The sequence below is a fragment of the Natator depressus genome, chromosome 12 (genome assembly GCF_965152275.1).
Source record: "Natator depressus isolate rNatDep1 chromosome 12, rNatDep2.hap1, whole genome shotgun sequence".
NCBI lineage: Eukaryota > Metazoa > Chordata > Testudines > Cheloniidae > Natator > Natator depressus.
Genome location: NC_134245.1, coordinates 21,289,355 through 21,316,387, shown reverse-complemented (window position 1 = coordinate 21,316,387; position 27,033 = coordinate 21,289,355). Strand labels below are relative to the sequence as shown.

General features: G+C 39.3%; 1 protein-coding gene across 2 annotated transcripts in view; it reads right to left on the bottom strand.

Moving 5' to 3' along the window:
• URI1 (URI1 prefoldin like chaperone) overlaps positions 1-26,768 on the bottom strand; it is a 56,736-nt gene extending 29,968 nt beyond the window's left edge. The window contains exons 1-4 of one of the 2 annotated variants that reach the window (XM_074968694.1): positions 26,654-26,768; positions 11,210-11,244; positions 4,596-4,674; positions 1,726-1,861 (exon numbers count right to left, since the gene is read on the bottom strand). In XM_074968694.1, coding sequence (XP_074824795.1) covers positions 1,726-1,861; positions 4,596-4,674; positions 11,210-11,244; positions 26,654-26,725 — 322 coding nt within the window. In that variant the 5' untranslated portion in view covers positions 26,726-26,768. The remainder of the gene's footprint in view (positions 1-1,725; positions 1,862-4,595; positions 4,675-11,209; positions 11,245-26,653) is intronic. The other variant, XM_074968693.1, reaches the window with a different exon arrangement.
• Between the last annotated feature and the right edge of the window lie 265 nt (positions 26,769-27,033).

Genomic DNA, 27,033 nt, shown 5'->3' with positions numbered 1-27,033 from the left:
AAAAAAAAAAATCCCACATCTACTAGTGCATATGTTCTGGCAGAGTACTTGGTGTTATCAGACATCTACTATGCAAAGGTCAAGTGAGTTTCACTGAGTTTAGTAGTGACAACACTGGTAAGATATAACAAAAAAGGAAAATGAATCTCAAATCTAGCAGAAGTCACATTAAGTAACATAGGTTATGGTGAATAAGAAGGAAGTTTTCACTGATATGTGGCAACTGTTGCTAAGTGATCCCCAGGGAACAGGATAAAGAAATAAAACAGGTGAAATACAAATTATCTTTTTTGTTAAAACTCTTCATAAAGAAATTTTTTTAAAGAAGATAAATTTATTTTCCTATATGCATGCCTACTCTTTATAAACATAAAATAAATCACACAAAGAGGGGAGCCTCTGAGGTTTTGCACTACAGGCAGCAACATAGATAACTAACCAGGGTAAAGTGGTAATGAAAAGAAATTTAGATACAAGGCAGATTACAAAATTTTTAGAATTAAAACTGATATAAAATATAACTCAAATGCTAATCTGAAAAATATATTAGTAGCTCATAGCTAAAAAGTGCCACTTTTTTCCTTTTTTGACATCTAAACTGATATTTCAGGCTCATATTATAACACAGCAAATTAAACTAAAGCTAAATTGTGGTGTGAAGAACACTTGCTGGTGGTCCAGAAAGTTGGCTGATCACATAGCTGGCTGTCCCCCTTTCCAAGCGCTTCTAAGGCACATAGAGTGTGCCTTTAAAGCAAGGAGTCTGGTGATAAGTAAAACTAGCTGGAGACAATGAACTGCAAATCAGCTGCCTTTACTAGGGGCTGCTGCTACATAAAAGGAGGAAAGACATAAGAGCATACAGTGGTACTTGATCTGCCTGCCCCCAATGGAAGTGGAGTGTCCCCAGGAGAATGGAGCAAAAGGAACTGAGCAGCATGTCCAGAGAAGGAAAACAGAAGAAAACCACGTGCCAGGGAAGAACATGCAGAGGGAGACAACCAGCGCACATGGGAGGGACAGATTAAATGAAGAGCAAAAGTAGTGTGTGATTCACTTTTTTCAAAAAGAATAAAGCATTTAGCATATTAAAGTTAAAAGAAATAAATATTTTCTTATTACTACTATTTCATGTAAGCAATTGCTGCAATTTACAGGGAGGATATGTAAAAGCGAGCTGAAAAAGAGGTGGTCAGTATGATCACAAATGGAAAACGTGGTGTCCGAGAGACTGTCTATAGACACAGTCCTCACTATGAAAGTCTGTGAACACTTGATTTTAACAGAATTGGTTTGTTTTTATACGTTTAACTTTATACCTGAACAACCTTTGATTGATCATCTTCTTGTATTGGCTTACTAATGTGAACACCAACAACTGGATTTTGGTAAAATTATTTATTTTAGAGTGCCTAAAGTTTTGATAAGGGCTTAAAAATAACAAAAACCCACCACATTTCCCACTCTTACCTGACAGCTTATGGAACTGTGCTGCACAGATAATTACTTCCAAACCAGATTTTCATAAGTCAGTTCATCAAACCAAATACTTAGTCTGCAAAAGCTACTTAAACTTTTTTTTAAATCATACTACCAGACCTATAAATCTTTAAAAGAAATGCAATGTCAAAGGATACTTAAAAATTGTGTCCTCCAGTTTTATATATTGTTAATATGGAGCTAATAATTTTGACTCAAATAATAATTGTTTATAAATATACATACGTTTTTTCCTGTGCTCAACCAGGCCAATGGCCTGCTTAGCTGAGCATTTGGAAAACCAGTTGTCCCCAAGCAGAACAGTGACCTCATTGGTATGGACAAGTTTTCCTGGCATGAAGGCAAGGGGACCAAAAGGTACCTGTCAAAGTCAGAAAGCAAACAGCTAAAAACCACTATTAAAAATTAAATTAGATGGTCATTAATGAGCACTTCACCGAACAAACATTCAACCATAGTTAGAAGGACTCAAAACTCTATAGCACTGCTATTTAATCACAAACACAAACACAGGACAAACATTCAAACTACCCGACCTGAATCCCAACCACAGTTTGAATTTAATATTGTGCCAAACAGAACAGGTTAATATTTAACCAGAAAACCCTTCTGAGGCATAAAACTTAAGTACTGAGGGATGCTGACACTAAAACAAAAAACGTTATACTATATTGCTACTTAGGTTTTTAAAATAAAAATATATCATATCTCATTTATATGATTGGAAACTATTATACATAAAATAAGTGTTTTCACTTCCCAGTTAAGTACAGCATTGCTCAGATTTATAACAAAAATGTTATTTAAAGGAAGTCAACTCAAATATCAATTGTTTTATTTAGTTGTGTTACTACCACCTATTTAGAAACCCCAATTTTTCCCCAAATCAAATTTGCTTGTCTCCAGCCTAAAATTTTTGCTACCTGCCAATACTCCTGTAGAGTGGGAGTGTTTGTTTACTAATCCACACACTTCCTGTTCTCATTCACCAACATGAGGGTAACATCATCCTCATGCAATGTTCTGGAAGCCATATATGTCTTCCTCCAATAACTCATAGGAACAGGAAGCAATAAATGATTTAAAATCTGAGTACTGGCAATGGGAGTAAATAATTAGTGGTAAATACATTACTTAAGACAAATTTCTAAAAAGTGTGTATTCAGTTTTCTTGAAGTTTACAGTAGACATGACACTATGTTTATGATTCTTCCACCCACCCCACAGACCAGCTCACTTTACACATAAGCTACAGGCAGACCCCACACTACTCACTTAGGCTAGGCCCACTCAGGCCTTATGAGTGCTAGATCCTCCCCCACACTAACCCTATCCCTGATGTACTAACTGCCCACCCACCAGCCTCATCTCCCATATCTGGTTCTCATTCAGGCTTGAACTTCAAAGGGGGAAGGTCATATGTGTTAGCCATCAGCTGTGATCCAGCTGAAGAGAAGCAGAATGAGGAACAAGTCAAGCAGCTACCACCCAGCTCAGCTTATAGTCAAGTAACTCTCCACCAGAGGAGAAAGAGTTGTCACCCTGCAACCTTGGACCAGCACTTCCTCACTTCAGACACACTTCCTGGATCATTGTCTTCCCTCACTTCTTGAGGGCAGGAGCACCACCCCTTCATCTCTCATATCATAGTACAGGGCATTTGGACCATATATTTTCTTCCTCTCATGGCAGTTCCTCTTCTCCAGAAGGAAAAGCCAGTAGGTGGCAATGCCTGGAGCACATATTGGAGAGTGGGAGGTAGGAGGGGAGGGAGAGCCTCTTGAAGAAAGATTCTGAGGAGGATATTCCTCTTAAAGATGGACTCTCCCAGGCTGAAATTACAAAGGCCTTCAAAATGACAGCTTGCAACATCTACACACACACACACACACACACAAAAGCAGCACTGTGTATAAAATTAAAAACATAGGCAGATAGCTGGCTAAAGGGACAGGGATTGTTAATATACATTTTAAATGGCAAATCTGAGTTGACACTGTCACTTTAAAACAAAAACTATAGTTCGATGAATCTGTTTACTTTTGCAATGTTTTGAAACAAGACTATCCATTTTGCTCTCAAGTATAAGATAACAGCAAACTCTCTACATACATACATACATACACACACACACACACCTCCCCAGTAAAGTTAATGCTGCTGATTGGTGTTACCAGTTTAGCACCCTTCTTTTCTTTACCCACAATACAGGCAGTATAAGCCTGTTCTACGAGTACCTCACCAATACCATACAGTTCCCAAAACCTGTGTGAAAATGTAGTGCAGCATTCATGCTCACTTTACCCTTTGATTTCCCTTGTTGAGAATGACAACCTGAAGGCCGGTGAGCAGCAAGTGAGATGTAATTAGAAGTGGACTGAAACTACCTATTTGTTTCACATTCTGATATACCACCTAACCAGCAGATGGTTACTAATTTTATTTAGCAGTTCTGAAGTGACGCCTTAGAGATCAATGATTCTGTATCCCATTACCAATTCACTCAGCAATTCAGTCCCGTTCAAAGTGTATTATGAATTAGGCACAAAATAGCTTCAAACAAGGAAATAGTAACTTTATGAAGTCAGGAACTTGAATTCTGGTTGGTGTTCAAGGCTAAAGTATGCTTGCTAGGAATGACTCAAAGCACAAGAACTCACTATGTGAACATAAAGATCGTTAAAACAAAAATTAGCACCACCTTTTTATATAAAAATCAATGTCGCAGAGTTTAATTCCGTGAATCAGAAAATATTATGGCCTCTTTGTTCTATGGCTAACAGGAAATGACTAAGTACCATATTTCAGTCATAATTACAGTTTTCGGTAGAATAGATTTGCATACCAAATATGTCATATTTTGTGTTAACATTTATGTCATCAGTTCTCAATTGTCAGTAACATTATAATTTATTATGGATTTGAAAAAAGAGGAGAGAGAGAAAAAGAAGCAAAGGTTTAACTATTAGTAATGATACATTAATTATAGTAAGTACTATATGGTAAACCTGAATAATATACCTCACTGCCAGTGCAGTAACCTCAGATACTAAAACCATGAGTCCATTATTTTGAATGAACTATACTGTACGTACCATGATATCATAAGACAGTTTATCAGGCAACGTATTGAGACGTTCTTGAAGAGCCTCATAATCATTCTCCACCTTCCTCCTGTTGACAAATTCAAGTGAGTTTAATTATTTCTAAATGTAAAATAGTTAAGTTAATGGTTTTCTGCTGATGTATTTTCAGTGCTCCATGGAAAGATATGGGAGGGAGAACTGTTTTTAATTCATAAATGTATACATTTTATATCATGGAAGATTAATTTTTTTACTTTAACATTTTTAACAATTTATTTAAAAACTCTTTTGTGATGGCCCGGCTAAGGACATCATTCATTTTAGTCTGGAAGCTCATCTTTTTGAATTGCAAGCTCCTTGGGGAAAAGAATAGGGCTTTCCTCTGTATTTTGTAGCTCTCACAGCACACTGTATTGGTTCAACAATTAAACCACCATCATAATTTAGAAGACAAATTGGAATTTCAGCTTATATTTTAGAAGAGGCAGAATCTTCAGAACCTTATTTGCAATGAACAATCAGTGTGGGCTTTAAAAAGGGGGCAATACTCTTTAAAGTTAAATCTGATTTCTAGCTGAATTTTCTCTCCCCATGGACAGTCAAAATTCCTAAAAGATGATGATTTGACCATACGGTTATTGTAGCTTCTTGACCTATCAACAAGGAGTGTAGATGTGAAACACTACTCTAGTTCTCCTGAGCAAGAAAAAATTACTAATGGTCAATTGTTGCATGTTTACATATTGCTCTACTCTTCTTTTGGGCATTTTAGAACATTCTGCATAGAAATTTTCTTTCCCATAGAATGTATTCCTCAGAATTTTTGTACATGACTTTTCCTATCAACTTGGATGAGCATTTTTAATACCTATTTCAACTATACAGCAACTCATGAACAAATTTGTGATCTTGGAAGTGTCTTAAGTAGGACAACAAACTCCCCATCTTAAACAACAAAGATGTTTATGGGCAAGTGTAGTCAGAAAGTCAGCGCCAGAAGGGATCTCAGTAATTTACATTGCAAAAGAGAATAATTTCAAACATACTCCCCCAAAATATGTTTCCTACTCATAAGCAGCATATGCAATAGCACCTATCGAGACTGAGTTCACACAACCATGCACCAGCAGAAGAAGAGATACAGAAAAACATTCCCGTAAACTTAAAATCTGTAAGCCAAAGTGATTCAATTACGAGTATTCTCTTGGCCATGAGAATTCTGACCCTGCATGCTCTGGAGCTCTGACCATGTTGGTACTTTCTGCAGCAACCTGGGCAGCTGGTGGCATAGCACACTAGGGTAGCAATCAGTAGATCAGGCATGATATGGATCCATATGCAGAAGGTCCCTATAGAGGGTGTGCAAGAGCCCCAGCCGTTACTACTACCCTTACTCGTGATAATGAAATGGTCAACAGCTGCTCTGCACCAAGTTTCCAAATTGTTCAGGTTGGTTCCTTCCACGAATCTGTCAGATTTCCTGCACAAAATCAATTTACTTAGGATAGACCAGTGAGGTGCGGAAGTGGTATTTGGTCCATTTCAAAAAAGGTCGCTGAGACAAAGTTGGGAAAGGGGCCAAAGAAAATAGAAGTGTCTTGGTGGATCTGGCCAAACAATCCAAACAGTGGATACTGTGAAAAAATCAGGAACTCTCTGAGCTTGGGAGAAACCGTTACCTATGGAATGTTGTCTTGTTTGCTGGCAGTAAAAATACAAACAAACAAAAAGAAAACAGCCCTCTTCTGAAACAATATTGAAACTGGTGTGTTGGAAAAAAGACTTTTTTAAGGTAAATTATCAACTACCATGTGCACTGCATTATCAAGTATATACATTTGAGAGTAGAGGACATTCTCTACTTCTGCCCCAATACAGCACCTCATTAATCTTTGTACAGGTTGAACCTCTCTAATCCGGCACTCCCTGGTCTGGCAACATCCATAGTCCAGCATAGGCACAGACTCCGTGGGTGCTCTGGGGCTGGAGCACTCACAGGGAAAAATTAGTGGGTGTGGAGCATCCACCAGCGCCAAGCTCACCTCTCTGCCCTCTCCCCCCGCACCTCTTGCGTGCTGGCAGTTTATCAACTCCTCCTCCTCCTCCCTCCCAGCGCGCCACGAACACCTGATTCGCGGCGTTCAGGCTCCGGAGGGAAAGGGAGGAACTGGGGCAAGAGGCTGGAACCCTGGGCAAGGGGTCAGCGGCTGAGATCTGGGGCTGGCATTGGAGCCACCGGGTGAGGTGGGGGGGGTTGACGGCCAGGACCCCTGGTGGGTGCAAAGCCTGGGGATGCTGCAACACCCACCACAACCCTACTTCCCACACCTATGGAGACCTGCTGACACTCTGTATTGACCTCCCGTGGTTCGGCAAATTCTCTGGTTCAGCACCGGTCAGGTCCCTACGGTGCTGGACTAGAGAGGTTCAACCTGTATTTAATCTTGGGATGGAAGTCAGCATCATGGATATGAACTGAAAATGTTGACCAAAAGATGCAAATTCTGGTGGTTTTCTGAGGGTGTTCAGGTAGGCATCCTGTACAGTTGTTTACTAGAAGTAGATATCTAGCTTGACCAGGTGGATGAAGAAACTGCAATATGAACACCTTAAAAAACACAAACCAACCATTACTGACCTTCTTCAATTCCCTAATAAAGTGGAATCTCTTTGATCATTTTGGGACTATGAAACAAGTTTCAATAATACCATAATTTTGTGTCTCTTTTAGTTGCTGGAAGATTACTGTTACAGTGGTCACTAGTAGAAACATCAAACTTTACCACACACTGCAGTATTCAAGCACTCAACAAGGTATCTGCTGTACTTTGTATTCTCAAAGTACATGTCTAAAATGCTGAACTGTGTCCTATGGACTAAGGCTCCAAAGTTACTTTTAGACACTTTTGAAAATTTTACCCCTTGTGATTAAAACACAAAATAGTTTTTGAAGACTTGGATCCTATTTCAGGTTCTGCTGCACATTTCCTGACAAACCTCAGACAAGCCCCCTTATGCTTTAGTTTCTTCACCTGTAAAATGAAGATACTGGTCACCCTTCTTCACAGGGCTATTGTAAGGTAAATTCATTAACATTTACAAAGTACAGTGAGAGTCTTGGAAGAGAAGCAATATGATGACAACTTATTGTTAATAGAAGAAGAAAAGTCTTAAGCTCTGTTCTCTGCCACCAACGATATTCCTATTTTTATGGAAAATTAGCAATGATGCAGTCATACCTCATTTTTATCTCCCAAACAAATGGGGACAATCTATTTCAGCTTGCTACTATGAGAAGAAAATCTAGTTGGAGGTGTGGGGGATGGAAGTCAAGGGAAAACAAAATCAATTCGTTCTGCTAAAGAGGTTTTTTGCAACAGGAATCCTTAAGACACATGGCTGAAGATCTGGCATCTTTTTCTTCTGAGAAAAGAAAATAAGTTGTTAGCTTTTGCACGGAGTGTAAAATTTTATTGTGGTTATCTCATCTGACTTCTCTAAGGGATTTCTCCCTTAGTCTATCCTGCTCAGCTAATATACTGACTAGAAAGCTGGAAGTGATATAAAAATAAAAGATTTTTCTAGCAGTTTTGGCCCCCTGAATCAGAGCCAGAAGTTTTTATTTTCCTTCTCTCTCTCTCTCTTTTTTTTTTTTTTTTTTTTTTTTTAATATAACCATCTAATTAGGAATCTGGAAATGAAGGCTTGATAAAGATCTTTAACACTGCACCATTTCCAGCTTTTTGTTAAAGGGACTCTACAGTTACCAGTGGTCATCTGTTGGAGTTTGAAAGCTTAGTATGTTTATCTTGATGCAACCTTGTTTGTTTTGATATCTGATTAAATATTTGAAAACCTGCTCCCACAGATGATCAGCTGGGTATGTAGTGTGAGGTCAACACTTGCTGTTGAAGGACAGGCCAAAAGGATAACAATCTTGAAGACTGAGTGGCAACATGCAATAGAAGAACTTTTAAGTATTTCTGTGTGGTTTAAAAAAACATCAAGATATAGACTCTTCAAAACCCATCATCACAAATCTCACCTTGCTTATAATATGAAGACAATTCATATTCTAAAGTAAGAAAACCTTTATTAAAGATGCACAGAAGCAACAGCAGTCAAAACCCTTTTGCTATATTTGAAATACGAAGAGGGGAATCCCTAGGAAAACAAGAGTGGAAAAAATGATCATTTCAGCGCTAAACATCTCCTAAATTTGACAGCCAGGATAAGCAATTTCTCCATTTATCTGAAAAGAAGGTGGTGTCCTTTACGATTAGGCAGTTGCCCACTACTGAATAACCAGATAAGAGTGCTGCAGGAACTGCTCTGCATCAAAGGCAGAAGGATTCTACGGCACTGCACATATTCTACATTAGTGACCCTTGGAAGCTGATTTCTTGATGTGGTTGCCTACCATTATGTCGGAGAAAGTTCAGTGGAAAGAGTATTGGGGAATGACTAAAAGATGCACCTTTGTTTTTCAGTGGAACTTACTGGATCATACTCTACTCTGGAAGTCTCTGAAAATGCAGCAATGCTCTAAAAAGGTATAACAGAACCAAGAAAATAAAAATAAATCCATTTATTGAATTGACCTGAAACAGTCTTATGTAGGAAGTTTTCCTCTCTCCCCATCTAATGACACATGATCATGTGAACTCATGGGTTTATTGGTTGCATAGACAATTAAAAAATAAAAACCAACAACAGTGTTATACTTTCAGGCAGAATAAATATTTATTTAGCAATGAGATTCAACTTATGAAGTGCCTCTATAAATGGAAATGCTTTAGCTGACCCCATGCTTTACTCATTATTTTAGCAGTTATTTATGTCTCTGAATCTATACTTTTAAAATAAGTTAATTATATTAAAAAGAAAAAAATGAATTTTAATGGAAATTTATTAAAGTGGAGTATTTTAAAACTGTGCTGTTATTCATTCAATTCTATTTAACATCTATCTGTGTCACTGGCTACTTAAAGATTCTCAAAGTGGTATTATTCAGCTGAAACACATAGCACGCAGCTCTTGCACAATGTGGCTCCAAATGTTAATACATTTTCTTTAATTATGTACATGCTCTGTAAACTGCTTTGCTATATAAAATACATCAGCCAATTTCAAATCCTTCCTTCCTGTTCTCTATGAAAAACATCCAAAAATTAGATATTAACTAAGGGTTTGTTTTAAAACAAAACCAAACCATACCCTCCCAAAAAGCAAAACACAAACAAAAAAATTCCAGACATTCTTATAGAAGCAAAAACAAACAAACTTGTAAACTTTTCATTTTGTAAAAGTTTAAAAAGTTAGGCTTTTGGTCAATGTTTTTTGGGAAAGAAGACTCCCAGAATGAGAACTTATACCCTAGACTAAATTGGTATGGATAAGTTATAAACTCCTGAAAAGCATATTATGGAATTGCTGACAGATTTAACTACAACAGCAACAATGGCACCACTATAATACTTTCCTTATTGAAAATTAATGCAGTCTCTGAATTTTAAACATAAGTGAAACATATTACTTTTAGATTATTTTCTGCAAGCCAACAGTCAGAATTTAATATGATGATGTGTACAGATTGCCCTGATTTTTTTTTTTTAAACTCTTATCCACTGCTTGCAGCCTATGTGCATTTAAACTAAAAACATTTGATACACACTAACTATAAATTATTTGCTTGGAGATCTCTCAGGCATGAAGAAAAAGCCTCTTAAAATAAATTTAAAATATTATATGCTTGATGGTGTATAACCAAAGGTTTAATCTCACCACTAAATGGGCAGTTGCTGTGATTTTGCAATAACCCTGCAGACAATAATCAAGACAGCTCCTGTTGTTCTCTCAGTAAAATCATGGTAAACACAGCATGGATATATTGTAATTTGATATCTGTAAGATCAAATGTTATATCTCACTGTAACTCATAAGATTTCATTCACCATTAAATGTACATTTTCCTCAAATGCCATATGAATCTGCTATTTACTAGACATGTTTTCTACTAACTATGGATTACCACATTAAAACAGCAGAAAAAAAAATAGTGCCCAGAGATAATGCTTTAAAGGGACACTTTTTTTTCTAAACATTACATTACATGTATTAATGCTTACCAAACAGTTTACTGTAAAAATACTGAAACGTTATATTTTCCTCTCTATATTCATAAAATTACTTAAAATAAGCATGTGCGCTTTCCTGTAGTGGTAGTAGTAGTAGTAATAAATAATAATAAAAAAACAAAAAATACCCAGGAATAACTTCCAAATTGCTGACACCTTTTTATCCAGTCAGGCAGATTCAGTATTCTTTACAGAAGATTATTTGTGCAAAAAATGGCAAGGGGAAAGAGGGTATAAAAGAAGCACACACATTAAGGTTCAAATATATTTGTGTGTTACAGCAATGATATCACAGGAAAGAAAATATGAATTTTAAAGAGGGCACAGTGCAATAAGTCAGAGCTATCTCAAACTATACACCCTAAGTATACTAGTAAAATTTAACTAACATTGTTATAAATACTATAATTGCTTGATACTTTACTAAAACACAAGTAGGTTACTTCATCAGTATTTTAAGCATGTAATCAAACATTTTTCACTTACCAGTGCTGGATTTTTTCTTGGCAGCTAGTGACCACCTGTCATTAAAACAGATAACTGCTCATGAAAAAACAAGGCTAAGCACACAGCTGCAATGTCAATGTATCAGAAACTAGAACAGTAGCTTTACAGATTTGGTAGCTTCTCTATATACATTTTTATTTGTCAATGCAAAGGCATGTGAATGTTAGTTCTTAAGCAGCACACTTTATCACAACACTAATGCAGACTGATAACTGGAGAACAAATTACAGCTTTCCAATTCATATTTTGGTACAATACCTGCTCCATAACTATTAGGTGACACATGATACAAGATTACGAGTATTTTGTACAATCTACAGATCTATTTTCAATGTTACATGTTTTGTAGGATAAGAAACCAATATAAATTATAGCAAGATGTCAATGTAACATCCATGCCTGTTCAGTTAAAAGAAAAACCAGCCCTGAAAATGTTTTACTTTATCAGTACATCTACAAATGTTTTCACCTACAGTTTTATTCTAAAACAGTACAAATGAATTTTACAGTGTTTAAATGCAAACAGATTACCTCTATTATTTTTTTTTGAAGGAAACAATTATGATCTGAATAGCCCACTTATTTCTTCAAAATATAGGCTTCCCAAAGAGACTGAAAATTAACCAATTCAGAATATTTTTAAGACTGCGTACTTTAAAATATTAAGTTTGGGAGGATATCTCAGTTTAGTAATAATAGACATTATTACATATAGTACATACAGTCAAGATGTTTGTCTGCTGTACCACAACGGCATGGACATTTTGTTTAAATACATACAGAACTCTCAACAACACAAATTGAAAAGTATAACAGAGACAATTTCACTCAATTACATGAAATGAAAAGAAGCTATGAGGCAATCAAACATGTCTAGACATCTCAATATAACATTTTTTCAGATATTTTTGCAAATATTTGTTTCTCACATGGTCACAAGAATGCTAACATTTGAAAGCAATTAATAGGAGAATATGCCTGAAAACTAACAGAACAGGGCTCTTTTGAGAGCTAAAAATTATTCAAATGTGTAAGGGTTGAAGGATCAGTCCCACATTTGTGGTCTCCCTACCATCACAATAATCCAACACATTGGGACAAATTCAGCCATCCAGTTGGTTGTGCTAACACCAAGGTTAAATGTCCTTTGCCACTGAAGAATTTGTAATTTTAAATCCTATGTTTAATTTCTATAAAATAATCTCACCTAATGTATTTGCTAACTTTGAAAAAATTTAGGCACAAAGAGGAAGATTTCTAGAAGATATACATTCAGAAAACCATACTATTAATGCATCCTACACAAATCTATTTTTAAATAAAGCTTTCCTAGTATGTCACATACAGTAGCAACATTTCATAACAGTAGTAGTACACAACAGAGTACTGCTTTTACAAGTAGAAGAATCAGAGAATATTATATCAACATATTTCACTGTTTCAGATTTGATAGATTGCAAAGTACACAACATAAATTAAGTGCACAAAAAAGGTTTACGAAATCCTTTAAGAAAGTTCCAGCTTAATTGCCCCATTAAAGAAGAAGCTACAAAAAAAAGAAGACAGGAAGCTTTCCATTCTCAATACATGACTTTCCATGCATGAAGTGAGCTAAAAGCACAAAAAGAAAAGCCCTGCAAACCATAAGAGCAGCATGTTCATTAACCTCTACATGATAATCCTTTCATAGCTGCATATTAACTAGTTACATATTCATAATCATTTTACATTATTTAGAGAATCTTCTATGAAAATTTCCAGGCTATATCCATTAGCTACAATGTTAAAGGTTACAGAAGATAGTCTACTTAATGTTTCCAGGAAGCTTTTTTAATTAGTAAATACGTAAATTGGGCACATATGCTTTTTATATTTAAAAAAATGGGCCATCAGTAAAAGAGCACATGGACATATGCTGTTTCCATGACCCCTTAAGCCCTTAAAAAAAAAAAAATCAATAACACCAATCAATTATAATTTCATTCTTTGATATAATCTCTCATGAAGGGATACTGAAGGATAGAACCAATAACAAACCTTTCAGTGGCCAGGATGAAGTGAGGGATCTTTCGTAAGTGCTACAACGCACCATCTTAAATATATTTTTATTTGTAATACTAGTATAGTAGGCTGAAGCACCTACTATACTAATGAGACAGTATTTTAAAAAACACAGTCAGAGATCAATTACACATTACCTACATGTCCTTTGCTGAGACAATCAAATTGTTTTGATAACCATTGGTAATACAGCAGCAAAGAAACAAGTAGAGAAAAAAAATATATACAGGTCTTTGGATTCCATGCAGTGCTGTACTGTGCTAAGAACAGTGAATATCTAGATCCACAATTTTTATGCAGCTACTGCCAGGCTAAATAAAAATAATCAACACATGGGCAGGTGAGTTAAAGTTCATTTTGTCTGGACAACTAATGCTACCAATACTGCTTTACTTTTAAGGCACTGTAGCCTAAGTGATACCAATAAATCCTGACTTATTTCCCCTCCAGGCATAACAATGTATGCATTTGCAAATTTATGAGGTTATCAATGGTTTATTTGCATACTAAAATATTTAAAGTGTAGAGGGTTATTAAACTACACTTGCAGCAACTTTAACATTACCTAATCAAGTGTTCAGTTATTAAAACAGGATCTACTTGTGAAAAATACATTTCATAGTTTAAATGAAAAGAGAACAGTCAAGTATCTTGTTTCCTCCGTCACCCCAAACAACGATTTGTTGAAATTTAATATTTCTCAGGATCCTGATCCAATAACTGCGTATTTGATTTCAGAAATGCTTGATGTTTTTCAGTTGGATCACAAAGTGTGCCACGCTTGAAGACCTTCTGCACTTTTATTCATTAGTGTTATTTATTTTGTGGGTAGCCACAAGGGGGCATCATACTGCGAGTCTCCCTCATGTACAGCAGACAATAAAACAGAGAAGCAGAGCTTTTAAATTATTATTTTGCATATCTTCAAATTGTCCTCCCCTTAGTTTCAATTCATTCTTGATTAAGAACCAAACTTTAAAAATGGAATGATAAATGTTGGATCTGATTTTTATTATTTCAAGCTATTTAAACAGAAAGTTTACATTACTGCAGTTTAACAATCTATTTTAAGTTTAAACCCTTTTTCCTAAATTTGACAACTGCTAGGCCTGATTTCTACATCACAGTTGAAAGATGAACTAAGGGGTGGATATTGTACAAAGGAGCAACAGTGGCTACTGTAATTAAAGCAGCAGATTTTCTTTTGTCACATAAATGTAGCTAATCTTACCAATATTTATTTATACAATACTCTTTATTTTTAGTATATACTATATGCTAACACAAAAGTGGCTAAAATTAAAAGGACTAGATTTTTAGAATCATGTTCACTTTCTAAGCATCCTGCAGTCCCAATGCTAGCACAATGCAGCTTGCAGGCTGTTGAGACAAGAAGATACAAAGACTGCCTGTGTTCCACAGCAGAAGACGCTGTTGCTGTCCTAAAAGGGAAAATTCCCTTCTCCAGCAGCCACATTAAGCCCATTTCCCACACTGTCCAGCCAGCCAATCATTATTTTCTCTTTTCTCTTCTCATGCATCTTCTATCTGAGGACCTCAACGTCCTTTATGAACACTGACTCACAACACCCTTTTTGAAGAGGTATTATCCTTATTTTACTGGGGTATTGAGTGACCTAACTGAAATTACACATCAATCAGTGGCAGAGCAAGGAGTAGAAGCCAAATCTCCTGACTCACAGTCATGAGATATAATCACTAAATACAACACTCCCTCACAATATGCTTCTTAGGCATTAAGATGGGGTTGAATGGACAGTAGGACAGAACAGAAAATTGCAAAAAATTCTGATCCCATAACATGGGAATAGGTTCTTACCTGTGCATGTATGTGATCTCACACCAGCTCCCCATTCCTGTATGTGCTTCCCTTGTTCACTAATCCTCAATTCCTTAAGTGTGTGTCTCTCTTCCATTTCATAAGTATGTTTTCTTTACCTGTTGCTTCTGCACACACCCCCTCCTCAATGCTTCCCTAACAACCGGAAGTTCTTAAAGATGAAATACAACTCCTATGAACTATTAAAATATTGAAATGATTACTATTTTATTAAGATGGGATGGAGCAATGCTGCTATTTCACCCCACTCAGGACTTTTTGCTGTTGTTGTTTGAGGTGGTCCTTCTCTCTAATAAATAGTTCCAGTGCCTACTCTAGTGTTTCTCACAGCAGCAGAAAGAAGTTAATCAGCTGATTCTTATCTATTTTCTACAGGTTCTGAACAGCAGCAGGGCACACTGACAAGCCTCTGATTGGTTTTCCTTGTTATGAAGCTTGGAAAATGCTATGAGCAAGCACTAGAAATGGCAATGGAGTCATCGGCTTGCAGACACAAGGTGACATCGCTGCACCTGTTACACTCAATTCACACTTTCATGGCTATGTTCTAAACTATAAAAGCTGGAAATTAATTTTTTTAGATGGAAGTTTAATATCTAGGAAAAATTACTATTTGTTACAGGCAAGTGTGCAAGTGGATTTTTCAAGCCCTATACATGTACACTTGCATGGGCAAACACTCAACCATGTACGTATGATTCAGGTATTGTACAATCACATTGCTAGCTAAGGGCCTAACTGGCAAAGCATCTAATCAAATATTTGATTTGTGCATGCACACTGTGTATTTGCATGCAAGAGCAAGGCACATACTAATTAGACTGGCACTAAAGAGTAGGTATATGTTTAAAATTTAGCCCTGAGATTAAGCGACACATGATAAGGAGCCAAGAACTCAAGAGATCTAATCCAGTCTCTGACACTGAATGCTTCTGTTTGGCCTTGGGTAAATCATCTCTCAGTCTAAGGGTTTGTCTCCATTGCACAGTTGTCACCAAAACTTTTATTTTTCGCAGGTACTTAAAAAAGCCCCCCCGCAAAAGACAAAAGTTTTGCCCGACGCAAGCGGCAGTGAGACGTGACTTTGTTGGCAGGAGCACTCTCCTGCCGACAAAGCTTATGCCGCTCACGGGGCTGAAAGTGCCGACAAAATACTGCAAAAGAGTGTTCACACACACTGACTTTTGGCGACAAGGCTGTATCGATACAGCCTTGTCGCTAAAAGCTGCGTGGTGCAGACAAGCCCTACATTTCTTTATCTGTAAAATGGGGATAAGTAGTACTAACTTACCTACCTCACAGGAGTGCTATCCTAATTAATTAGCTAATGCCTGAGAAGCACTTTGAAGATATAAAGCACTGTATAAGTGCTAAGTAGCATTATTTACCACTTGAAAAGTAATCTGAATATGATCAGATATGTAAGTAATTTGTGTACATGCTGTAATAAAATAATTTGAGACAGTTTAATCTTGAATTAGTCTGACTTTAAACATTTTCTTTCAATCACATTACTTAAGGAAAACAGAGTACAGAATACTTTTTCTGAAAGTGAAAGGAAGTAATGAGGTGTTAAAGTAATAGTCTAATAAATCTAAAAACAATGTTTTTACCTTTAGGAAATTGGCCTTGCCGTTTGGGATTTTGCAAAGTACTCTGTCTTGACCTTGGTTCTGTGGTTCATGCCCTCCCATGAGCAGATTACCATAATCAAACTGTATAATGTTCTTTGCAATACAGTTCAATGTTTATTAGGGTCCTGGATAAAATCAAACTCATTTTTACTACTGCCCTCATTAGGATGATTCCAATTTTTCAGAATTTAGTTGTTTAACTTTGAGTATGTGAATATTGACTTCAACGGGACTACTCATGTGAGTTAAGTTATCCACATGCGTGATTGTTTCCAGGATCAAGACCCGTTGTGCCAGGTAGCCCATATGTGATATTCTTTGACACACCACATAGCAAAAAGACATGGTAAAACTGAATTTACTGATGAAGTTGTAACTAATTCAGAATATGACTTTACATTATACAGTAATAAAATAGCTAGGTAGCCAAACATTTAAGTAGTTTCTTGGTAAAGTCAGGACGTAACAAGTCATATGCAACATAAACATGTAAAATGAAATTTCATGTCTTCCTTTGGAAACCACAAGTTTCTAGTCTAAAACATAGCAAACACTGATGGAGAAAGATATAATTAAGATTTGCAAAATGGTTTCCCCTTCAGTCCCATTTTCGATCATGTTTACCTTTTCAAAAACATTTCCATTTTTGACATTTCCAAAAACTAAATGGCACAAAATGAAATAAAATTATTAAAGCTCCTCAGTCAGTTGGTACATTTTTTTGATTTAATGGAAAGCCAAAAAGCATTGTTGAAATGTAACGTTCATTGCTTAAATCAAGGTATTGATTAAATATTACATTTCAAAATTATTAATATAATCTCCGTCCAAAGGTGATTTTTCTTGGCTGGGAGGTGAGATGAGATGGGGTGTAGTACGGTAGGGATAATTGGAGGAAATTATGATTTTGGCAAGCATAAAAAATAATTCTTAGTTATGTCCACAGCAAAAAAAGTGAAAAACTAAACCTTTACATGTCAACTGTCCTGAAAGGGTACAGGTTTTGTTAAGTCTGAGAAAATGAATTCAAAATTAATAATTACTGGTGGTATGAATCACTTCAGTAACTTCTAAGTTTTTAGTAAAACCCAAAGAAGTCCTCCTTCTTCATGACTTTGCCCTGGTCTATACACGGGGGCGGGGGGGGGGGGAGGAAATGGGGGATCAATCTAATAGCTGAAGTCGACATACTTAGATCGACTTACTGTGGTGTCTCCACCGCGGTGAGTCGACTGCTGCTGCTCCCCCATCGACTCTGCCTGCGCCTCTCGCGGCGCTGGAGTACAGGAGTTGACGGGACAGCGCTCAGGGATCGATTTATCACGTCTAGACTAGACGCGATACATCGATCCCCGCTGGATCGATTGCTGCCTGCTGATATGGCGGGTAGCGAAGACATACCTTTTATCTAGGGAGCAGGAGAAATCACACACTATCTACTCAGTCTGACAGGTACAAGGGGCTGCCATTCTTTTGCTGGGCCAATTAACTTGAGCGAAAACTTCAAAAAAAACTGCAAAAAAGTACCTAGCACAAGTGTAGATAAGGGAAAAAAATCATGAATCTCACAATTCTATTCTCACTCTGAGGATGTAGAGGTTTCTGCTAGTGCATCCATTTGCAACATTGAGGCTTTAAGTTAAGATGTAATGAGGAATGATGACTAAGGCTATGATTATTTCACGGAAGCCATGGAATCCGTGACCTCCAGAGACCTCTGTAAAATTTTCTGACCCTGGGCTGGAGCTGTCAGCAGGCAGCCCCGCAGCTCTTAGCAGCTCCCAGTCCCTGCAGACGGTGGGGCTCCCTGCAGTGGCCCAGCTGTGGAGAGCGGCAAGGGGACCCCATATCCCCCAGCCACTGTGGATGCTGGACTCTCCTCCCACCCCATTTTGTCAGGGATATTTTTAGTAAAAATCACGGACAGGTCACGGGCTTCCCTGAATTTGTATTGCCTGTGACCTGTCCATGATTTTTACTAAAAATATCCGTGACAAAATCTGAGCCTTAATGATGACACAGGTAGAGGGGCTATGGAAGGCAAGAAGAACAAGAGAGTAAGGGGTACAGAATTAAGATTATGCAGTTGCTGAGGAAGATGATGCCCGTATCTCTCATGAGGGGTAAAGGTTTTGTTATTTGTTTCACTGTAATCCTGAGGGGACATTTAGGATTTATATCCCTCGTAAAAGAAACAAATGTGTAAACATCTAAGACATCCTGCACAAACTCTGTTGTATAGGGAGGTCTGTTGGGAGAGGTGGAGAACTCCTTATTGGCTACTTGAGCTAGTCTTTAAAGGGAGTACAACTAGTGCTTTAAAGGGAACCTGCTGGGCTGGCTAGGGCACTTACTGTTTCATAGCAACCAACTCCATCTCAGCTGCCTGTAGGAGGGGCTGCTGGTTTCCTATAGGAGCAGAACCCAGCTAGGCTACCAACGGAATAGGAAAGTGCTCCATGGAGGCGGCCTGGGGGTCCTCCATGGAGATAAAGGACCCAAAGGGTCGTCTGTCTGAGTGGCTGTTGTTATGTGAGGAAAGAAGAGGCTGGGCTCACAAGTATGTTGGATGGACTGTTTTTAAGAAACAAACAAATACTATATGGACTACCCCAACTACTAACAGAGAAAAGGGTGGTATAATCTCTTTACATCTGTGGCATAACATTCAGGAAGTACGGAGTGCACATCTACCAAGTCCTGTGAGTCCCTACTCTATGAACAGTCATCCAGATTTTCAGGGGGCGGAATAATAGATACTGAGTCAATAGGGTCTTCAAAATCACATAAATAAGAAATTCCACATAACCTGAATAAATGTAACCTCTTCTATACATTAAAATAACACCTGCTGTATTAATTAAAATGTGTGATAGATACTGTAACTCAGCAGAAACAAACACAGAAATTACTCAAAGATCAGAAGTTACTGTAGTGGGCTGTGAAATTGGTAAGATTTTGATACAGGGCTCTGGTCACTCCATCTGTTGACATAGTCTGAAAGTGACTACACTGTAGTGACATTATGAATTTTGTGAAAGCAATCACACGTTACTTAATCAATCTACAATGGTGCATTGTAATATACAGGCAAAGTACTAAAGACTCTGTCCACACCAGGATAAAGTTAAACTGTTCACAAAACAGCTTAATTAGCACAGTTATACAATTTAACCTGTGTCAAATTAACATGTTTTCACAAGTCTCTTATAACATCCATGCTAGCCCTCTGGAAACCAGTTCAGATGTGCTACACGACACACAAAATGATGCGACACATAGCATTTCCTTCTAACGGACACAGCTTTGGGCTGAAATATGTGAGAGATTCCTTCCTCCATACTATATTTTGTTATAAAAATTGTTTAAATGTTCACTTCCTCAAATAAAGAGTGATTATTATTTAACCTTTTTAAGCATCTGCTAGAATCAGGGTTAATATCTGATGCTATACAATCAGCAGACATTTAATTCATATTAACAATGGGATAAATTCCTTTGGAATGTGGGCAAATCTCATGGCTCAATACAGTTATCAATTATTGACCAAAACAAGGTGAGACAGGTGACCAGTTAATGCTAGAAGATAAAGCAAGCTTTATAGCTGATAGCTTCAGCCAACTACTGAATGTGCCCTTTTCCTTATGAACAGCGCTTGAGAAAGCAAGGGTGGAATCAGGAAATACAGAAAAGCATCTGACAGGGTGGACTGTGCCTAAATAGAGATTCTGAAGTGGTATTTGGGTGGAGATTTTTTTAAAAAAAGGATCAAATCACATAATGCTTCGGAAGCTAGGCTAACTATAATGGGCATTATCCAGAAAGTTATGCTTCAAAGCGGATGCTAACAGAATTGGTTTCTCACTAGTGAGCTTTGTTGAGATATGAGCACCATTGGACAATAGGGCTGAAAGAGTCCAATGTGCTTAAAGGTACTGCACTGCAATCCACACTGAATAAATCAAATTGTTATGAAGATAATGAGCATCTATATATTAAGAGAATCAGTCACCCCATCTGAAACCATCAATATTATAAATATTCTGATTATGTTGATAGTTACTACCATTTTAATGGGGCAACAAGGTAAGTGACTCCACCTTTTAATGAATCACAACAATGTACTTGTCATGTACTTTACAGTGGTAGTAGCTACTATTATTTTGGCATACTGCTCTCTCTCTTTGTCACAAATAGTTTGTATAATAAATATATAGTTATTTGTGTGATTACTTTCTAGTATGAAAGCAGATATTTGCCATCAGGGCGTGTAAAATCTACATGCCCCAAACAAGGAGGAAGCTTGAAAAAGCAAGAGGATCTAAAATCTGCTGAAATTGTTGATGGAGGTCTTCATTTAAAAAAAATACTTCTAGAACTTATGGCGGTAAAGATAAGCTTGAAACATGAAATATGTATAAAATAATGCAGTGTCATTTTCTTGAGTCTGCAGGCACCTATAGTGCCGCCGCTGTTGCAGTATCAGAGGGCTATTCTACACTAAAGCTGTAAGTTGACCTAAGTTACGCTACTTCAGTTGCATAACTGAAGTTGATGCAACTTCGGTCAACTTACAGCACGTCTACACTGTGCTATGTAGACGGTAAACACTCTCCCGCTGACTTACCTTCCGCCTCACGGGTCAAGGGTTCTGAGGGGGGTGGGCAGTGGAAGGGGGCAGGGGCCAGGCTGTTTGGGGCGGCACAGGCTTCCCTACCCGGCCATCCATACAGTTTCGCAATGCCAATGTGGGGAGGTGGAGTACAGACATCAACGGGACAGCACTCTGCCATCAACGTAGCTTGTCTTCACCAGACCAACAGCAGTGCTGATTTAGCCAGAAGTATAGACAAGCCCAGAGTGAAAGGCATAAGATTCTGCTCAGTTACACTGTTATTCTTCAGAACTGTGGGAACAGCTCTGAAATCATCAAGAATCTTATCAATTTTGTACTGCAGATGCTGCTTGAAAAAGACTTGAACAGCAGCAGAGACAGTTACTGGAGTTATTCATACAGGTAGAGGACAAAACAAAAGCAGAGGTTGCAGCTAAGAGGCAGAGGACACAAGCTATTTACACCTCTTTCAATTGTTTTCTTCAACTGTTGAAAAACTGTACATGTGGACAAAACCTTACGCATAGCGTTTGGAGTTAAAGATATCACCCTACACCAGGGTGGGCAAACATTTTGGCCCAAGGGCCACATTGGCATTGCGAAACTGTATGGATGGCCGGGTAGGGAAGCCTGTGCCGCCCCAAACCGCCTGGCCCCTGCCCCCTTCCACTGCCCACCCCCCTCAGAACCCTTGACCCATCCAGCCCCCCGTCCCCTGACCGCTCCTCCCAGGACCCCTGCCCTAACCACCCCCCAGGATCCCATCCAACCTCCCCCTGCTCCCTGTCCCCTGACTGCCCCGACAGCCCCCCTCAGGACTTCCACGCCTATCCAACCCCCCCCGGTCCCTGTCACCTGACTGCTCCCCAGGACCCTCTACCCCTTATCCAACACACACACCCCTGCTCCCCGCTCACTTACCATGCTGCTCAGAGCAGCAGGAGCTTACTGCCCGGCCAGAGCCAGCCCACTACCCAGCAGGAGTCGTGGACCAGAGTGCTGGGGGTGCAACGTGCTGAGGCTGTGGGGGAGGGGTAGAGCGGGGGAGAGGCCCGGGGCTAGCCTCCCTGGCCGGGAGCTCAGGGGCCAGGCAGGACGGTCCTGCAGGCCATAGTTTGCCCACCTCTGCCCTACATGAATTAAATTCATAAGTAATCTGTCAGGGACATGTAACATACACTGACCAGTAAGTTACAATAACAGGTGCCCTAAAACCTCATGATACTTAGATGACATGGTGAATTGCAGGAGAGTCACTTTCCCTTCCTACTCTTCCTAAACCAGGAAGAAAAAACAGACGTGAATTAGTGAAATATGAAAGTCTTTAAAATCTATTCCTACTAAAACCACCACGCTGCCAGACCTCAATGGAATTCATTAGATTACCCAAGACTGCATTTGCACTCAACATGTCCCTCATGGGTCTAAATGGTTCTCTAAACATCTCCCATTTTGTAACGCATAACTTGTTCAATTATTCAACAATTTAGCTGTCTGCAGAGTGACAAACAGTACAGAACATTCATCTACCTCTTATCTGTTAGTAACCAAGAATCCATTAGTCACTGAGAATCACATTTATATATAAACTATTAAATTTAAATTCAGGCTCTATAGCAGGGGTTCTCAAACTTCATTGCACTGACAACAAAAATTACTACACGACCTCAGGAGCGGGGACCGAGCCCACTCAAGCCCCACCGTCTTGGGCAGGGCGGCAAAAGCTGAAGCCCGAGCCTCACCACCCAGGGCTTCAGCCCCAGGCAGGAGGCATGTATGTAACCTGAGCCCCACCACCCAGAACTGATGACCTTGGGCTTTGGCCCTGGGTGGTGGGGCTTGGGCCCTGAGCCCCTGCTAGTCTAAACCAGCCCTGGCGACCCCATTAAAATGGGCTTGCGCCTCATTTTGCTGTCCAAACCCACAGTTTAAGAACCACTGCTCTAGAGCATGAGATTCTGCCTCTTTAAATATCTATATTGTACTTCCTACACTTACAAACAGTGGGCTTAACATAATATTTCCAGCTAACAGATACTGTACTTTCAAGCAATCAGTGATAAATGCACTATATTTTTTTACACTAACATTCAAAACTTTAAGCAGACATGATGCTTTCAGTGATAGTCTTTTATCATGAAAATTACTAGATATTCTTCTATAATTTATCCCGAAGATACACATTCTAAGACATGTTTTTCTACCAAGTACGTTTAGTAGATGTCCTGAAAATTGCTTTTAAAGGTTTGGCCTGATTATCACTACAAACTAACAAGATGAAAACTGTCCAACAGGCAAGTGGCTATTCTAACCAACAATTAAAATCATTCGTCAACAGAGTTCCTAAACTGGGATGTGGCAGCCCCAAACAGACGTCAGTGGGTCATGAACTTCGTGGTCTGCCTACGTTGATAAACAGGAGGGAGGGCCTACGTAGATGAAAAGATTGAGAACTACTTACTACATTTTAAAAGCCAAAACTCATGCCTAAATCAGTAAAAGAATGCAACACGTATCCACTTTAACAGAGCAATATGCATGCTAAAAATCAATCATGATTCAAATAAAAATATTTCTAGGTCAGCAGGTAATTAATAGTGTATTTCATTATTTCAAAGCCTAGAGGAAAAAAGGACACAATATGGTATAAGTTTCAGTCTAGTGGGAGTAAAGCTAAATAATTTATTTTTATTCAACCAAGTTTCAGTCCTAAAGGGAGCATATTGTCACCTGGATAAACAGTGGTGTGTGTGTGCATTTCTGTAAATCTAAGCATATCAGAATGAGAGTCAGAGCTGGGTGAAAATAAAAATACATCAATTAAATAATTTTTCAAAGTGTGAAATTTTCAAGTTATTTGACAAATATTTGACCACTTCTTTTGAGACCATATTGAGAAAATGCTGTAGGGTATTAGAACACAGGTTGTGAAAGATATTTATATGACTATTAGATTAGCAAAAGCACTGTGCAAAATTTTATAGCCATCATATCTAATTTCAAGCTTGCCTCCAAGTGGAGTTTGCTCAAATTTATGAAATCTATGACTATCTGAAAAGGAAGGTGATGGTATAAATGAAATGGTCTCCTCAACCTTAAAATATAATATTTTCAGAACCAAAAACACTATTGTAATGCGATTATATACAGCTTCCAATTCTCTATTTCACAGAGGAAGAGCCCACTACGACTTCATCCTGACACTCCACTGTAACTAAGATATTTAGCTCCTCAGGATAATTTCATAATGAAGCTGAAGGGTTCAAATATTTTTAGCCAATCTGCAGAAATTACGTAAAGTTTCCTTATGATAAAATACAATTTTGGTACAGCAGCCTAACAGTCTTAATTAATGACCTCTTGGGTCTCTTTTCCACTGGAGCAGATCTGTTTGAGAACAGTCTTAAACTTGCTTACTGAAGGGCCTTACCATGAACTGGGAATAATTCTACATGCTCCTGACAGACATGCACTTACACTCCATGACCAATTGACACTAAAGCATCACAGAAGCGTAATTCTCCATCACAGTCAACTAGCCTGGAAAGTAACTGGACTGTGGAGAGAGGGAACAGTTTACTCTCATCTGATGTTCTTATAAGAAGAGACCATTCAGAGTATCCCACCAGATTATCCTAATTTTCATCCATGTTAACAACCCATCAATTTAGGTAGATCTTTAGGTAATGATGTGGGTCTTTTTCTCCAAAGCCAGACATCTTGTTTATACACAATATTCCAGAAGATGCTCATGGTCTGCATCATGTATGCATTACTTAGGCTCCCTACCCTCAAAAAAGTGATGTTGGTGGAAGCACCATACAGTAAAGGAATTACTAAGAGTTTTCTTTTATACCTAGGAAGCTACTTTTAAGATGCATACAAAATTTTTAACCTTATGAAGAGACCAAGGGGACAACTGAAAAGGTATTTAGATTATTGGCATGAACTACTCATGATGATGTGTGCTAAATATGGCTCTGATCATGCAATTAATTTCATATAGGTAGACACCTGTACCTATGCAGAGCTAATTGCAGGATAGGGACCTATCACCCCAAAAATCACATCAATCACCTAGTAAGTGGATATGACTAATCTTAAGAAGGAGAGATCTCCAGTTTTGCACTAAGCCCATATACAGCACGGAGTAAGAGAAGACATTCAGTATTTTAAGGCAGGAAACTTCGTAAAAAAGACATTTGATAGTCTGGCTATTTTAAATACAGCTCTAAAGTAATCAATCTTCAAAAGAAGGTTCATGACTGATTAGTCCCTAATGCCCTACCTATGGAAGTTAGTTCACATGGACAGAAGCCCACAGGAAGCTCCACTGACTTCAATAAGGCTCTGTATGGACCAACTTGCAGACCTAAAAGCATAATCACCTTTCCTATTAAAAAAAGATTAAGCATCTGAGAGAATAATAATTTGAAAAACTGGTACTACTATGCACGTACAATTACACCCTGACATAAAACCTTAAAAGGATGTTTGTTACACATTAAAGCAAGTATTTACACAACAGATTGCAATGACCCCTAGGGAGCCCACATGGTGCATCAGTAAACATATGGGTATCTTCCAACTTTTCTTAAAAGGTATTCTTTGAATTTAAAAGAAAGGAAATACAAAAATGGCATTGGAGTAACATGGCTGCGACACAGGACCAAAAGCCAGGACGCTAACCTTAGGGCTGACAGATCATCTTTAACTTGGTCTACTGGATTTCAACACTTTAGGCAGAGCTAGGACACGGACACGGTTTATTTCAGCCCCACTCCAGAAGCTGGGTCAGGGTCCACTTCTGAAGCAGCCCTGTGTTAAAAGCACCCACAGGCCTCTACCCTGGGGGACAGAACCGGCTTTGTGGGGGGGGTCACACCCTTTTCACCCCAAGCCCTGGTGTTGCTGGGGGGCCGATGACGCCAGTGGCACTACGGGGGGTGGGTGCGCACCCATGGGGCTGGGCTCCGGCCTGAGGCGACTCCGGACGCTCAGCGGGCAGCCCCGCGCCAGCTCCGCGGTGCCGGACCCGCCGGGGCGAGGCGCTCCCCGCACACGTTCTCTCTCGGGTGCGGTGGAAGCGAGAACAACCGTTACAGGCCCAACGCTGCCATGGCCCCGCGGCCTGGGCCTCCTCCCCCGGGCCCCTGCCCCGCTTCCTCCCAGCCGGGCCCGGCGCTCCGGGTACCCTTCCGGGCCTCGCTGCGGAGCGGCCCAGGCCCCCGGCGCTGCTGCTCGGCCTTTACCTTTCCCTGCTCCTCCCGCAGGCGGCCCACCTGCGCGGCGCTGAGCGGCGAGGCTGTGCCGGGGGCCTGCATGGCCCGGGCGGGGGCGGGCAGGGGCGCGGGAGGGGCCGCTCTCCTCAGCAAGGCGAATGAGTCCTATAGAAATGTTTGTGCAGCGTGAAGCGCCGGCTCCGGAGCCGCATCCACGCGGGGGCCGCCGCCGCCTGGGCCCGGGGAGCCGCTGCCGGGGGAAGCATCTCACACTCGCATTCTGGGCCGCGCCGCCGCCTGCGCCCGGGACCAGCTGCGCCGAGGGGCCGGGGAGCACGAGCAGCTTGAGCCCAGCCGCTGCCGCCGCGCCGCGCCGCCTCCTCCTCCGCCCGCCCGGCTGCCTGCTGCAC